The sequence below is a fragment of the Vipera ursinii genome (assembly GCF_947247035.1).
Source record: "Vipera ursinii genome assembly, chromosome: 2".
Lineage (NCBI taxonomy): Eukaryota > Metazoa > Chordata > Lepidosauria > Squamata > Viperidae > Vipera > Vipera ursinii.
The window spans coordinates 290,886,337-290,903,508 of NC_139513.1; the positions used below are offsets into that span (position 1 = coordinate 290,886,337).

Sequence of the window (17,172 nt, forward strand, 5' to 3'; positions counted from 1 at the left end):
CGGACAGCTCACCACAGACAACTTGCCACAGCCAACTCACCACAGACAACTTGCCACAGCCAACTCATCACGGACAACTCACCAAAAGACAACTTACCACAGCCAACTTGTCACAGCCAACTCACCATGGACAACTTGCCACAGCCAACTCACCACGGACAACTTGCCACGGACAACTCACCACAAGACAACTCACTGCAGCCAACTCACCACGGACAACTTGCCACGGACAACTCACCACAAGACAACTCACCGCAGCCAACTTGCCACGGACAACTTACCACAAGACAACTCACCGCAGCCAACTTGCCACGGACAACTTGCCACAGCCAACTCACCACGCTCAACTCACCGCGGGACAAGACTTACACTAATATCAAAGAAATGGTGGAATAGAAGCATTAAAGAAAGGATGCAAAAGGAGGGACAGAATGAAATGTGAGTGACAAAAATTAAAATGATTTTCTAAATACATTTTAAATCATTAAATTGAATTGCTAAATTGTCCCGTGGTGAGTTGGCCCATTCCAATTTCCCCCAGCTTGAGTCATAACAATGGACTTCAAAGTAGGACCGGACCATACTGGGGAGGTCCACCTCCGGTGAAAAGGACCTTTGACCCTCTAGGATAACTCACCTTCAGGTCCTGGGTCCCGAGAGGATCCATAAGTTGCTTGTCCAACACCTGAAGGGACTCTTGGGCCAGTACAAGCAGGCGCTGGAGGATCTGAAGAAGGGAAGAGGAAGAGCTTTTAAGGCTGTGGTGGAGAACCTACGGGACACGTGCCACAGGTGGCACGCAGAGCCCTCTCTGTGGGCATGCACACCGTCACCCCAATCCTGGGCCTTCAGCTGGGTTTTATAAAATCTTTTCGCTTTAGGCCTCCGCTGCCGTGTGCAAAAAAAAAAAAAGGTTCAATCAATCAATCAATTTCAACTTCTCGCGGGAAAAGATCTCGCAAAGTTGGAACTGATTGACTGAACTTTTTAGTCCCACCCAGTCTGCCGTTACCACCGCAGCCACGCCCACCCAATGGGCCGTGCCCACCCAATGGGCCACGCCCACCCAGCACCCGACAATACATAAGTGGGGTTTGGGTTGCAGTTTGGGCACTCGGTCTCTAAAAGTTTCGCCATCACTGTTTTAAGGAGAGGTCAGCCAGGCAAGGCGAGGGCAGGTAGTCCTCAACTTCCAACATTGGTTTAGTGACCGTTCAAAGTTACAGTGACTTACGACCGTTTTTCACGCTTAACAACCATTGCACCATCCCCGTGGTTACGTGATACAAATTCAGACACTTGGCAACTGGCTCATATATATGATGGTTGCAGGGTCCTGTGATCCCCTTTTGCGACCTTCTGACAATCGAGCCCAACACTTCTGACGCTAAGCGAGACATTTGTTAAGTGAGTTTTGTTTCATTTTACAACCTTACTTGCCAGAGCTGTTATGTGAATCGCTGTAGTTGTTAAGTTAGTAACGCGGTTCTTAAGTGGAACTTGTTTCCCCACTGACTTTGCTTGCCCGAAGTTTGCAGAAGATGATCAGGGGACCCCGGGAGACTACAACCGTCGTAGCTACATGCCAGTTGCCAAGCTGTATGAATTCTGATCATGTGACCACGGGGATGCTGCAACGGTTTGTAAGTGTGAAAAAATGGTCATTGGTTGCTTTTTTCTGTGATGCTGTAACTTTGAATGGTCACCAAACAAATGTTTGTAAGTCGAGAACCATCTGTACTCTTCTTTGCACACGTAGTCTTCGACTTACGACGGTAATTCATCCCAGCATTAAGTCGCTGCGGTCCTAAGTTTAAGCATCACTTGACTACATGCTTATCATACGGTGCGCTTACCGTCACTAATCCATACAGTATGGTTATGGGACATTGCATTTTGCAAGCACATCACTGAGCGACGGAAATTTCAGCCCCAATTACCGTCATAACCCGAGGACTCTCAGCTCAGCGTTTTCAACACTGGGTTGAAAGCTCAGTGGCGACAAAAGAGAATACTTGGAGCTGAGAGTTGAAATGAAGGGCCCTTGGTGCTCTCTGAGCTTGGATGCTTTCTTACGGACATTTCATAACCCAACTAGGGAACATCATCAACGCTAAAAAGGAGTGAGGTTTGCCGTCTATTTTTGGTTGATTTACCAACTCAATAAATAATAGCCCAATTAAGGAACGACTAAGAAGTCCCACCAATACTGACAGGCCAAGCTGCTACTACTTAAGCAGAGAGCAATCCCCACTCCCTTCAGGCCCTGATGAGGTGATGTAGTTTGGTAATGAAACGTCCACAGGAAAACCTCCAAGCTCAGAGAGCATCTGAGTCCATGGTCCTCTTCCTCCTCTCCCATCAATGTTGTTGCCTAGTTGGGTACTGAAATGTCTGAAAGAAAACCACCAAGCTCAGAGAGCATCTGCGTCCATGGTCCTCCTCTTCCTCCTCTCCCATCTAGCATTGATGTTGTTACCTAGTTGGGTAATGAGATGTCTGAAAGAAAACCACCAAGCTCGGGGAGCATCTGAGTCCATGGTCGTTGTCCTCCTCCTCCTTCTCCTCAAACCCCATTCCCTTCTAGCACTGATGGTGTCACCTAGTTGGGTCATGAAACATCCTCAAGAAAACCACCAAGCTCAGAGAGCATCTGAGTCCATGGTCCTTCTCCTCCTCCTCCTTTCCCATCTAGCATTGATGTTGTTGCCTAGTTGGGTAATGAGATGTCTGAAAGAAAACCACCAAGCTCAGAGAGCATCTGCGTCCATGGGCCTCCTCTTCCTCCTCCTCTCCCATCTAGCATTGATGTTGTTACCTAGTTGGGTAATGAGATGTCTGAAAGAAAACCACCAAGCTCGGAGAGCATCTGAGTCCATGGTCGTTGTCTTCCTCCTCCTTCTCCTCAAACCCCATTCCCTTCTAGCACTGATGGTGTCACCTAGTTGAGTCATGAAACATCCTCAAGAAAACCACCAAGCTCAGAGATCATCTGAGTCCATGGTCCTCCTCTTCCTCCTCCTCTCCCATCTAGCACTGATGTTGTTACCTAGTTGGGTAATGAAACGTCTCTAAGAAAACCACCAAGCTCAGAGAGCACCAAGGACCACACAAAGCTGAGCGGGCAATGAGATTTCACGTCAGTTCTCTGGCAACCAAGTGAGGACAAGAGACCACTTGTCCAAACAGACTTTGGTGAAATGAAAGACAGGCCTTCAAACCCAACATTTCATTCATCACTGCCAACAGAGGCCTCCCACAGCTGGTCTGATTCACAATGAGAAGCAGAGAAGGGAAGATACTGAGGCCAGGTAAGGTGGTCTCAGCTCGACGTACCTGAGGTGATGGCTTCTCTCTGGTCCACAGTGACAATTGTTGGTCTTTCGGGGTAGCAATGAACATGGCCGGGAGGTGAGGCCGGGCTTCCATAAAGTGGTTCCTGATTGCTACATAATCTGCCTCTGGTTACCAAATCAAAAAGTCACCATGTCAGAAGTCAGTTGCCCATTCCTCAAACACTTATTTGCAACAGTAGACATTAGCAAAATTCAAACGGAGAGCCAGTTTGGTCTAGTGCAGGGGTCAGCAACCTCAAACAGTGAAAGAGCCACTCGGAACCGGTTCCCTCACAAAAGGAAAAACTGGGAGCCGCAAAAACTATGTGCGCATGGACGTACATGCGCACATGCGCAGAACAGGGTTTGACTGAAGAGTAGAGCCAAGGCGAGATATGCACCTACCCTGCATATTCGAATTGATTGGTTGAACTTTTTTAGTCCCACTTTTTTTTTTTGGACTGCACATGGCAGAGGACCAGGAGCCGCAGGAGACGGCTGAAAGAGCCGCATGCGGCTCCGGAGCCGCGGGTTGCAGACCCTTGGTCTAGTGCAAGGGTAGGCAACCTTGGCTCTTTTATGACTGGTGGACTTCAACTCCCAGGATTCCTGAGCCAGCACGGCTCAGCTTGGAAACCTCTCCCTTTCCCCTCAGCAAGGCTGGCTCAGGAATTCTGGGAGTTGAAGTCCATATGTCTAAGGCAAGGGTAGGTAACCTTGGCTCTTTTCTGACTGGTGGACTTCAACTCCCAGAATTCCTGAGCCAGCCATGCTGAGGGGAAAGGGAGAGGTTTCCAAGCTGAGCCATGCTGGCTCAGGAATTCTGGGAGTTGAAGTCCACCAGTCATAAAAGAGCCAAGGTTGCCTACCCCTGGTCTAGTGATTAAAGCATCAGGATAGAAACCAGGAGACTGCGAGTTGCAGTCCCGCCCTAGGCATGAAAGCCGGCTGAGGGACTCTGGGCCAGTCACCAGGAGATGGTGAGTTCTAGTCCTACTATAGGCATGAAAGTCAGTTGGGTGACTTTGGGCCAATCACCGGGAGATGGTGAGTTCTAGTCCCATCTTAGGCATGAAAGTCAGCTGGGTGACTTTGAGCCAATCACCAGGAGACAGTGAGTTCTAGTCCTGCTTTAGGCATGAAAGTCAGCTGGGTGACTTTGAGCCAATCACCAGGAGACAGTGAGTTCTAGTCCCGCCGTAGGCCCTAAATCTGGCTGGGTGACTTTGGGCCAATCACCAGGAGACTGTGAATTCTAGTTTTGCCTTAGGCACGACCGCTGGCTGGGTGACTTTGGGTCTCTCTCGCAGGCTAACCCAGCTTGCAGGGTTGTTGTTGTGGGGAAAATAGGTTGGGTGTGTTAGTCACTTTGAGTTATTTTTAAAAATTAAAAAAGGCCGGATACAAACAAATAAATAAAATCATTGCAATCCATACCAGTTCATTGCATCCCCTCTAATACTAACATTATTTCTCAGTGTGCAGTTTCGTAATCTTTCCTGCAACCTTTGCAAATCATGCAACTGTGGAAAAGCCTTCACGTTATAAAAATACATGGATAGCAACATCTGTCTATACAGTCCAGATGTAACAGAAAGATTAAAGACCAGATTAGTTTTATATGCATATTGTACGGAGCCTTCTCGTCGTTCCTATCCCATTTTAGTTTATTTTAAATTCTAGAAATTTTTAAAATCTGTGTCTTTAAATCAGTTTTGGCTCTTGGCAACTTCCTCCTGCAGTTTGTTTAGCAGTGTTTCTCAGAAAGGGGTTTGCCAATGCCTCCATCCTAGAGCAGAGAGAAAGTGGCTGGCTTTGTGCTTAAGGCAGGACTAGAACTCAAGTGTTCTCCCGCTTTCTCACCACTCCCGGAAGCGCCTGAACCCCTACCCCAAACGGGCTTTCAATTTTTGTAACGCAGGCCAACTGGGACCTGCCACTTGGTTGTTAAGCGAAACAGTCATTAAGTGAAACCACAACTGTGTTTATGACCTTACTTCAGCTCTCCTTGGCTTTACAGACCCGTGAAAGTTATAAATGTGAGGACTGGTTGCAAAATTGGTTTTGTTTTTTTCTCTCTGGTCATAAACGTAACCAGTTGATAAATGAGGCAGTTGTTAAACGAGGACTACCTTACGTTTTCCACTGTACTGGGTTTTACTGGTGCCTTGTCTGCGTGTTACAATACACTTTGCTAATGTGAAAAAAAACAAAAAAACCACACAGAATGAGAAGGCAAATATGTTGGGAGGGGCAAATCCCCCTCTAAAGAATAAAGGATGGAAAGAAAAAAAACAGGTTTTTCTGGAATAAATTTTGCATTTCAGGGAAGCAAAAGACTTAATGGGGTGACTTAATCAAAGGGCCTGCATTGTGTTAAGAACCAAGCTGACTTAGCCTGGATCTGGCTTTGATGTATCCCTCAAGCAGATTTTCATACATCAGCCTAAGAGGAGAGTTTTTTGCTTAACTCTGAGCGCCTCAAGTTCCAAAACTGATTATCGCATTTAGTTGAGCATCATTGAAGTCCTAATAATGCCTCCTGGCTGATCCTCTCAATGCTCTTGAGTCCTGAGAAATAATGCTAAAAAGGCAGAATCACGATCAGGGCCAGGGCGGTGTTTTGCAAGAGGCACAAAAAGTGGGGTGTTTCTGTTACGGATACTTATTTGCATCTATAGAGGAGAATATCTCTAGCTCAGGGTTGAACTGTGGGGGTCTCTGAGCTTGGTGGTTTCCTTCTAGATATTTCATTACGCAGCCAGGTAACCTCTTCAGTCCTAGAAGGGAGGGGTATTGAGGAGGAGGAGGAGGACTGATCAAGGATCCTTGATACTCTGAGTTTGGCTCTTTTCTGTAAGAAATTTAATTACCCAAATAGGTAACTTCTTCAGTGCTAGGAGGGAGGGAGGGAGGAGGAGGAGGGAGGAGGGGGGAGGAGGAGGAGGACTGATCAAGGATCCTTGATACTCTTGAGTTTGGCTCTTTTCTGTAAGAAATTTAATTACCCAAATAGGTAACTTCTTCAGTGCTAGGAGGGAGGGAGGGAGGAGGAGGAGGAGGAGGGAGGAGGGAGGAGGGGGGAGGAGGAGGAGGAAGAGGAGGAAGAGGACTGATCAAGGATCCTTGATACTCTGAGTTTGGCTCTTTTCTGTAAGACATTTAATTACCCCAATAGGTAACATCTTCAGTGCTAGGAGGGAGGGAGGGAGGAGGAGGAGTAGGGAGGAGGGAGGAGGGGGGGAGGAGGAGGAAGAGGACTGATCAAGGATCCTTGATACTCTGAGTTTGGCTCTTTTCTGTAAGACATTTAATTACCCCAATAGGTAACATCTTCAGTGCTAGGAGGGAGGGAGGGAGGAGGAGGAGTAGGGAGGAGGGAGGAGGGGGGGAGGAGGAGGAAGAGGAGGAAGAGGACTGATCAAGGATCCTTGATACTCTGAGTTTGGCTCTTTTCTGTAAGACATTTAATTACCCCAATAGGTAACATCTTCAGTGCTAGGAGGGAGGGAGGGAGGGAGGGAGGAGGAGTAGTAGGGAGGAGGGAGGAAGGAGGAGGAAGAGGAGGAAGAGGACTGATCAAGGATCCTTGATACTCTGAGTTTGGCTCTTTTCTGTAAGACATTTAATTACCCCAATAGGTAACATCTTCAGTGCTAGGAGGGAGGGAGGGAGGGAGGAGGAGGAGTAGGGAGGAGGGAGGAGGGGGGGAGGAGGAGGAAGAGGAGGAAGAGGACTGATCAAGGATCCTTGATACTCTGAGTTTGGCTCTTTTCTGTAAGACATTTAATTACCCCAATAGGTAACATCTTCAGTGCTAGGAGGGAGGGAGGGAGGAGGAGGAGGAGGAGGAGGGAGGAGGGAGGAGGGGGGGAGGAGGAGGAAGAGGAGGAAGAGGACTGATCAAGGATCCTTGATACTCTGAGTTTGGCTCTTTTCTGTAAGACAATTAATTACCCAAATAGGTGACATCTTCAGTGCTAGGAGGGAGGGAGGGAGGAGGAGGAGGAGGGGGGAGGAAGAGGAGGGAGGAGGGGGGAGGAGGAGGAGGAAGAGGACTGATCAAGGATCCTTGATACTCTGAGTTTGGCTCTTTTCTTTAAGACATTTAATTACCCCAATAGGTAACATCTTCAGTGCTAGGAGGGAGGGAGGGAGGGAGGAGGAGGAGGAGGAGGAGGGAGGAGGGAGGAGGACTGATCAAGGATCCTTGATACTCTGAGTTTGGCTCTTTTCTTGCAGACATTTAATCACCCACACAGGTAACATCTTCAGTGCTAAAAGCGAGTGGGGTTTTTCTCCCTGTTTATATACATTATTTCTCCTTGTAAACAACAGAAAGAAAAGAACACTCCCTCTAACACAGAGCAAGCCACTTGAACATAAACAGAGGAAACCCCCTGGTCTGCAAAAAAAAAACCCCAACCAAGCTCAGAGAATACCAAACACCCCACAGTCTTCTTCCTCTTCCTCCTCCTCCTCCTCCTCCTCTCCACAAACACCTCACTTCCTTCTAGCACTGATGATGTTACCTAGTTGGGTCGTGAAACGTTAGCAAGAAAACCAACCAAGCTCGGGGAGCAGCAAGGACCCCCTCGTTTCAACCCTGAGTCCCAAACATTCTCCTTTTTTGTTACTGTATTTTGCCCCAGCTAAGCCCCTGAACAGTCCTCAAGGGCAGCCCCACGCGAACCTCCTCAAACGGACCCGAGACTCGGCTGGTCAAAAACTCTCCTGCTGTGATGATGGGGTCAGCCTGGGCTTGAGTTCTTGTTCTAATCTAGACCATTAATCTTCTTTCTTTCAACAGGAACTCAGCTTTTTACAGATTGATCCCGCAATGGAAGCTGTTTTGAGTTCGACAACCAACGCAAGCAAGGCTGTTCTTTCAGAAGAAAGAAGAAAATTAATTATTATGGATATGTTCGATTTATTGATTAACCCGGGTAATATACATAATGGTTTTGATTTATTAAAGGGGATTGTTGTTGTTGTTAGCTGCGAAGTCGTGTCCGACCCATCGCGACCCTACGGACAACAAGCTACTGCTAAGCTTGTAAGCTGCCCTGAGTCTTCGGAGAAGGGCGGGATATAAATGGAATTAAAATAAAAAAATAAAAAAAATAAAAACATTCCTCCAGGCCTTCCTGTCCTCTACCAATTAAAGGGGATACTGTATTATTAAGTAGATGATTTAATATGGTGGGAAATAGATAACTCTTAGGAAAATAGGTTATATTCAAATAGATAAAATGCGTATCTTGGATATTTGATTTTGTTATGAATTGAGACAATCTTGGTTACCTGAAAACTATAAATATCAAAGGTTAAATTGGAATATTGATGAGAAACTAAAAAATGGGGGGAAATTAATAACAGGATATGGATCGTTAATGGAGATTGAATGTAATTAAGACACGTATAAGCTAAAAAAAATATTGATAAATGTAATCATGATGTTTCTACCGAATTGATGTACCGTATATACTTGAGTATAAGCCGACTCGAGTATAAGCCGAGACCCCCAATTTCACCCCCAAAAACTGGAAAAAGTTATTGACTCGAGTAAAAGCCGATCCGCCGTTCTGCAAGCCTCTGCCGCCAGCAGAGGCTCGATCCGCCATTTTGCAAGCCTGAATACACAGGAATACCCTGTGTGGCCGCGGCTCGTCGGCAGGTCTCCGTTCCTCCTGCCGACCTTTGGGGAGGTTTGGGCGCCTCCCCAAACCTCCCCAAACCTCGGCAGGTCTCCGTTCCTGTTTGGGGAGCTTTGGGCGCCTCCCCAAACCTCCCCAAACCTCGGCAGGTCTCCGTTCCTCCGCGCAGACCTGCCGACCTTTGGGGAGGTTTGGGCGCCTCCCCAAACCTCGGCAGGTCTCCGTTCCTGTTTGGGGAGGTTTGGGCGCCTCCCCAAACCTCCCCAAACCTCGGCAGGTCTCCGTTCCTCCGCGCAGACCTGCCGACCTTTGGGGAGGTTTGGGCGCCTCCCCAAACGTCCCCAAACCTCGGCAGGTCTCCGTTCCTGTTTGGGGAGGTTTGGGCGCCTCCCCAAACGTCCCCAAACCTCGGCAGGTCTCCGTTCCTCCGCGCAGACCTGCCGACCTTTGGGGAGGTTTGGGCGCCTCCCCAAACGTCCCCAAACCTCGGCAGGTCTCCGTTCCTGTTTGGGGAGGTTTGGGCGCCTCCCCAAACCTCCCCAAACCTCGGCAGGTCTCCGTTCCTGTTTGGGGAGGTTTGGGCGCCTCCCCAAACCTCCCCAAACCTCGGCAGGTCTCCGTTCCTCCGCGCAGACCTGCCGACCTTTGGGGAGGTTTGGGCGCCTCCCCAAACGTCCCCAAACCTCGGCAGGTCTCCATTCCTGTTTGGGGAGCTTTGGGCGCCTCCCCAAACCTCCCCAAACCTCGGCAGGTCTCCGTTCCTCCGCGCAGACCTGCCGACCTTTGGGGAGGTTTGGGCGCCTCCCCAAACCTCCCCAAACCTCGGCAGGTCTCCGTTCCTGTTTGGGGAGGTTTGGGCGCCTCCCCAAACGTCCCCAAACCTCGGCAGGTCTCCGTTCCTCCGCGCAGACCTGCCGACCTTTGGGGAGGTTTGGGCGCCTCCCCAAACGTCCCCAAACCTCGGCAGGTCTCCGTTCCTGTTTGGGGAGGTTTGGGTGCCTCCCCAAACCTCGGCAGGTCTCCGTTCCTCCGTGCAGACCTGCCGACCTTTGGGGAGGTTTGGGCGCCTCCCCAAACGTCCCCAAACCTCGGCAGGTCTCCGTTCCTGTTTGGGGAGGTTTGGGCGCCTCCCCAAACCTCCCCAAACCTCGGCAGGTCTCCGTTCCTCCGCGCAGACCTGCCGACGTTTGGGGAGGTTTGGGCGCCTCCCCAAACCTCCCCAAACCTCGGCAGGTCTCCGTTCTTCCTGCCAACCTTTGGGGAGGTTTGGGCGCCTCCCCAAACCTCCCCAAACCTCGGCAGGTCTCCGTTCTTCCTGCCGACCTTTGGGGAGGTTTGGGCGCCTCCCCAAACCTCCCCAAACCTCGGCAGGTCTGCGCGGAGGAACGGAGACCTGCCGAGGTTTGGGGAGGTTTGGGGAGGCGCCCAAAGCTCCCCAAACAGGAACGGAGACCTGCCGAGGTTTGGGGACGTTTGGGGAGGCGCCCAAACCTCCCCAAAGGTCGGCAGGTCTGCGCGGAGGGGAGGTTTGGGGAGGTTTGGGGAGGTTTGGGGAGGCGCCCAAAGCTCCCCAAACAGGAACGGAGACCTGCCGAGGTTTGGGGACGTTTGGGGAGGCGCCCAAACCTCCCCAAAGGTCGGCAGGTCTGCGCGGAGGAACGGAGACCTGCCGAGGTTTGGGGAGGCGCCCAAACCTCCCCAAACAGGAACGGAGACCTGCCGAGGTTTGGGGAGGTTTGGGGAGGCGCCCAAACCTCCCCAAACAGGAACGGAGACCTGGGGAGGTTTGGGGAGGCGCCCAAACCTTCCCAAACGTCGGCAGGTCTGCGCGGAGGAACGGAGACCTGCCGAGGTTTGGGGAGGTTTGGGGAGGCGCCCAAAGCTCCCCAAACAGGAACGGAGACCTGCCGAGGTTTGGGGACGTTTGGGGAGGCGCCCAAACCTCCCCAAAGGTCGGCAGGTCTGCGCGGAGGAACGGAGACCTGCCGAGGTTTGGGGAGGCGCCCAAACCTCCCCAAACAGGAACGGAGACCTGCCGAGGTTTGGGGAGGTTTGGGGAGGCGCCCAAACCTCCCCAAACAGGAACGGAGACCTGGGGAGGTTTGGGGAGGCGCCCAAACCTTCCCAAACGTCGGCAGGTCTGCGCGGAGGAACGGAGACCTGCCGAGGTTTGGGGAGGCGCCCAAACCTCCCCAAAGGTCGGCAGGAGGAACGGAGACCTGCCGAGGTTTGGGGAGGCGCCCAAACCTCCCCAAACGTCGGCAGGTCTGCGCGGAGGAACGGAGACCTGCCGAGGTTTGGGGAGGCGCCCAAACCTCCCCAAACGTCGGCAAGTCTCCGTTCCTCCGCGCCCTGCCTGCCTGCTTCTTTCCGCTGCGGAAAGAAGCAGGCAGGCAAGGCGCGGAGTTTGGGGAGGTGCGCGCGCACCTCCCCAAACCTCCCCAAACTTCGGCAGGTCTCGGACGGCGGTGGCTTGGGAGAGGTGCGGGCGATCCCGGAAGCACCAAAGCCTCGGCCGCGCACAAGTCCTCGGTAAGTTTTTTTTGTTGACTGGAGTATAAGCCGAAGTGGAATTTTTCAGCCCAAAAAGTGGGCTGAAAAATTCGGCTTATACTCAAGTATATACGGTAATAAGAACTGTCCTAGCTTGAATATGAGATAGTAAACGTTTAGGGGAAAAAGAGTAGAAATATTTGATGTTGTAACTTGAGGTCAGTACTAAAGATTTTGTTATCGAACTATTTATTGATTAACCCAGTCACCACGTTGCTTTTTAAATACTTCAACTGTAAAATTGGAAAATTAATAAAATATTGTTTAAAAAAAAAGAAAAAAAAAGAAATCTAACCCGATTAATTTTCAAGCTAATTTCCCTGCCAGAATTTATCTTCTCTAGTTCTGCGAAGCAAGTGGCCAAACAGGATTTTGAGTTGGAAATATGCCTTTGCCCTTTAAAAGAAAGTGGGGCAAATACTCTTTGCCAAAGAGGGGAGGGCCCTGTCAGAAATGGCAAAATTGACCCGCTTTTAATTAGAGAAAAGAACACAGCCAGTTTCTTTCAATCTGGAAACAGCTTCTGATCTTCTCCAGAAACACAAAAACAACAACAAAATAGAACTCCTGCCTCTTGGTTTCATTGATTTGACTACAGGTATAGTCCTCGGCTTACGGCCACAATTAAGCCCAAAACTTCCGTCGCTAAGCTAGACAGTTGTTGAGTGAATTTTGCCCCCTCTGACGACCTTTCCTTGCCACAACAGTTGTTAAGTAAATCACTGCAGTTGTTTTAAGTTAGTAACGTGGTTGTAAAATAAATCTGGCTTTTCCCCTGGATTTTGCTGGTCTGAAGGTCACAAAAGGAGATCGTCCCTGGGATTCTGCAACCGTCATTAAGTGTGAGTCAGTTGCCAAGCATCTGAATTTTATATAAATGAATCTTTATTTACATTTCGTGTTAAAAACACACCATACACCAACAAAGACAAAAAAAAAACATTTACAATATACAAAAAACGAAGAAATCGAAAAATTGAAAACCATTTCAAAAATTTCACGTGATATCTACTTCTAAACTAACAATTATATTCCACTCATTAAGTCTCTTCAACTCCAAAGCTTATTCATTAACAAAGACTATATCACTTCAGTTTTGACCAATTCTGAATTTTGATCACCTGCAACAGTTGTAAGTCTGAAAAACGGCCTTAAGTCACTTTTTTTCCAGCGCAGTTGTAACTTTGAACGGTCGCTAAACAAATGGTTGTAACGTCAAGGACTACCTGTAGTTTGTTGCCAAAGAAATGGCTAGCAATTACTAAGTATGTGAATGGCAAAGAAGGTGAGGTTGTAATTTTATTTTGTACGTTACTGCACTCAAATTTATCTGCTGTTTTTTTAAAAATCTATTTTTACCTTTCCACCTTTATCTTGTGTTTCTCTTCCTTTCTTATCCTTTCCCATTGCCCTACTGTTTTTACTTTACTTTTGTATATTACATTATATTTTCAACGAAATTTATTTTAAAAACAAAATGCACTTCTTGTAGATGTTTCCTGGCCTAACTAGGTAACATCCTCAGTGCTAAAAGACAGGAGGAGGAGGAGAAGAAGTGTGGGATCTTTGATGCTCTCTGAGCTTGGTTATTTTCTTGCAAACGTTTCTTGACCCAACTAGGGAACATCATCAGTGCTAGAAGGGAGTGGGGTTTGGGGAGAGGAGGAGGAGGAGGAGGAGGAGGAAGAGGAGAAAAAGGAGGAGGACAGTGGATCATTATTGCTCTCTGTACTTGGTTGTTTCCTAGTAGACATTTTATGACCCAACTAGGGAACATCTTCAGTGTTATAAAGGAGTGAGGTTTGAGGAGAGGAGGAGGAGGAGGAGGAGGAGGAGGAGGAAGACAACGATTGTGGGTCCTTATTACTCTCTTCTTGTTTGTTTCCTAGCAGACATTTCACAACCCAACTAGGGAACAAGTTCAGTGTTATAAAGGAGTGAGGTTTGAGGAGAGGAGGAGGAGGAGGAGGAGGAGGAGGAGGAGGAGGAGGAGGAAGACAACGACTGTGGATCCTTATTACTCTCTTGTTGTTTGTTTCCTAGCAGACATTTCACGACCCAACTAGGGAACAAGTTCAGTGTTATAAAGGAGTGAGGTTTGAGGAGAGGAGGAGGAGGAGGAGGAGGAGGAGGAGGAGGAAGACAACGACTGTGGATCTTTATTACTCTCTTCTTGTTTGTTTCCTAGCAGACATTTCACGACCCAACTAGGGAACAAGTTCAGTGTTATAAAGGAGTGAGGTTTGAGGAGAGAAGGAGGAGGAGGAGGAGGAGGAGGAGGAGGAGGAGGAGGAGGAGGAGGAGGAGGAAGACAACGACTGTGGATCTTTATTACTCTCTTCTTGTTTGTTTCCTAGCAGACATTTCACGACCCAACTAGGGAACAAGTTCAGTATTACAAAGGAGTGAGGTTTTTCTCCCTATTTATGTACACGTAGCTTGCCCTTGTAAATAACAGAAAAACAACAACAAGAAGAGTAGGATAAGATTTATATGCCACCCTACACGTTTGCAGATATGTCCTAGATATAGCCTTAGAAAATGCTTGAATGTTTAATTCTGAAATGAGTCTTAGGAAATTAACGCAGCAATTCCCTTGTAAAAAGTCTACATCTGCCATCTAGTGCACTACGCTGAACGAGGTGCAAATTTCAATTGTAGAATTAATTATCTCCAGGCTGGCTATTCTGAAGAACTGAGATCCAGAAACTAAGAAGGAGGCACAAAATGGCACCTATTAAAAAGATGATGCTTTAATTATTTTATCTCTATCTATGTCTGCTTCTAGTTGTTTTAACCTTACGCATCGACTTATCAACAGTTCAGTTAGTGACTGTTCAAAGTTACAACAGCACTGAAAAAAGTGCCTTATGACCATTTTTCACACTTACGACCGTTGTGGCATCCCTATGGTCACATGATCAAAATTCAGATGCTTGGCAACTGACTCATATTTATGACAGTTGCAGTGTCCCAGATCATGCCATCCCCTTTTGCAACCTTATGACAAGCAAAGTCAATGGAGGAGCCAGATTCACTTCAGAACTATATTACTAATTTCACTGTGGTGATTCACTTAACAGCTGTGGCAAAAAAGGTCGTAAAATGGGGCAAAATTCAATTAACAAATGACTCACTTAACAACATAAATTTTGGGCTCAATTGCTGTCATAAGCTGAGGACTACATGCATCTGTTCTGTGCAATTGCACGTGCTTCAATATTCTGCCACTAAATTTTGATACATGCATTTTGCAAAACTTCTAAGGCCTAAACTGAAACAATTACGACTTTCCTAGATTTTCAGGAGCCCTTAATGGAATTTACATCCTCTTCCAAGTACATCTGAAGGATTCAAATTTTGTGCATTCTTGCCACTGGAAGTTGCTACCAGAAAAATAGTCTGGTTGCCCCTTTTTTGAGATACTGCGAGAAAATTCAGTCAAAGATGGAGAAGACAAGTGTTCAATTTCTAAAAAAGCTGCAAGTGTAGATAGTCCTCATCTTACGATCACAACTGGGACCAGCCGGGAAGGTTCTGTTACATTCCTAACTTTTAATCTTAAATTATTCATTTTTTAAAGTTTTATTGTATTGATTGAATTGTACACCACTCATAACTCCTCTGCGAAGGAGGTTAAAAAGTTGAATGGATGGATGGATGGACAGACGGATAGATAGATGATAAATAGATGATAGAGGATAGATAGATAGATAGATAGATAGACAGACAGACAGACAGACAGACAGACAGACAGACAGACAGACGGTTGGCTAGCTGGATAGCAAGCTAGATGATAGATAGATAGATAGATAGATAGATAGATAGATAGATAGATAATATAGTTAGATGATAGATGATAAAGATGATAGATGATAACTAGATAGCTAGCTGAAAGGATGGATGGATAGCAAGCTATAGATAGATAGATAGATAGATAGATAGATAGATAGATAGATAGATAGATAGATAGATAGATAGATAGATAGATGATAGATAGATATAGATAAATAGATAGATAGACAGACAGATAATATATAGATAGACAGATAGATAGATATATAGATAGCTAGATAGATAGACAGACAGACAGATAGCAACCTAGATGATAGATAAATAAGATAGATGGATAGCAAGCTAGATGATAGATAGATAGCAAGTTAGATGATAAATAGATGATAGACAGACAGAGTTGCAAATGGCGATCACGTGACCCTGGGAAGCTGCAATTCTGTCAAAAACACACGTATTGCCAAGCGCCCAAATTTTGATCATGTGACCAAGGGAATGCTGCAGTGGTCATAAGTGCGAGAACCAGTCATAAGTCGCTTTCTTCAGTGCCTTTGTAACATTGAAGGGTCACTAAACAAATGCTTATGAGTCGAGGATTGCCTGTACATGACTGAAAATGCACAATGCCTCCTCGCCTGACCTCAGAGGGAGGTGAGCAGGGAGGGGGAAATAAGGGAGGGGGGGCAGGGGGGGGAAGAGAGAGAAGAAGAACCTCTTCCTTTTGCAACCTCTTCAGGTTACACCCTGGTCAGGTAAACAAGCGTGTGCAGAAATATCCAGGCGCCTGCTCAGGTGTGGTCTGTCAGGATGTTTGTTTGACAAGTGTGGTAAAGAAGTCATCAGCTCCGCCTCACCTGCCGCCTTTCTCCCCAGGCCTCCAAAACCATTTAGTCAAAACGCCCAAACTTCGGCAGCAAATGCAGGGAGTCCTCAACTTACGATGGAGGCTTCCGTTGCTAAACAATGCGGTCTTTTAGTCCAGCCGCCTGCTCAAACCGGAGACCTTACACCATCCAGGTGAAATGGTTGCCCCATCAAAGCCTTCCTCAAAGTGATGGAGCACCCACAACTTCTGGAGGCAAGTCGTTCCACTGCTTAATTGTTCTCTCTATCAGGAAGTTTGTCCTTAATTCCAGGTTGGATCAGTGATGGAGCACCCATAACTTCCGAAACTATGACCAGGTTGGGGGGCAGGTTTTCCTGAAGAACATCTACGGACGTGATCACTAAGACTCAACACCAACTTGATGAAATATTATCAAGCCATTACTCTGAAGAAGTCCTAGTCCAGAGAACCAAGGATCCCACAATTCAACCCTCAGCTACAAATATTCTCTTTTTATTACTGTACATCTGGAAATTTAAAATGGGAGCACCTCCACTGAAGACAAATCCCAATTTAGCGCTTGAATGTTGCACCAGTCCAGGGGTAGGCAACCTTGGCTCTTTTACGACTGGTGGACTTCAACTCCCAGAATTCCTGAGCCATCAAGGCTCAGCTTGGAAACCTCTCCCTTTCCCCTCAGCATGGCTGGCTTGGGAATTCTGGGATTTGAAGTCCATGAGTCATAAAAGAGCCAAGGTTGCCTATCCCTACCCTAGTCAAAACCCAGTCTGCTATTTCTAGCTACTGAGGTCCAGGAATTCCTCGACTTACAGCAGTTAATTTAAAGATTGCTCAAAGTTACAACAGCATGGGAAAAGAGTGACTTATGACCGTTTTTCACACTTAAGGACCGTTACAGCATCCCCGTGATCACGTGATCAAAATTCAGAGGCTTGGCAACTGACTCGTACTGATGACGTTTGCGGTGTCCTGAGGTCATGTGATCCTC

General features: G+C 47.5%; 2 protein-coding genes across 2 annotated transcripts in view; one reads left to right on the forward strand and one right to left on the reverse strand.

Moving 5' to 3' along the window:
- TPGS2 (tubulin polyglutamylase complex subunit 2) overlaps nt 1-17,172 on the forward strand; it is a 409,136-nt gene that overhangs the window by 177,811 nt on the left and 214,153 nt on the right. The window lies entirely within an intron of this gene.
- NOL6 (nucleolar protein 6) overlaps nt 1-17,172 on the reverse strand; it is a 93,093-nt gene that overhangs the window by 25,420 nt on the left and 50,501 nt on the right. Inside the window, exons 22-23 of the mRNA XM_083354923.1 lie at nt 3,337-3,461; nt 638-727 (exon numbers count right to left, since the gene is read on the reverse strand). Coding sequence (XP_083211049.1) covers nt 638-727; nt 3,337-3,461 — 215 coding nt within the window. The remainder of the gene's footprint in view (nt 1-637; nt 728-3,336; nt 3,462-17,172) is intronic.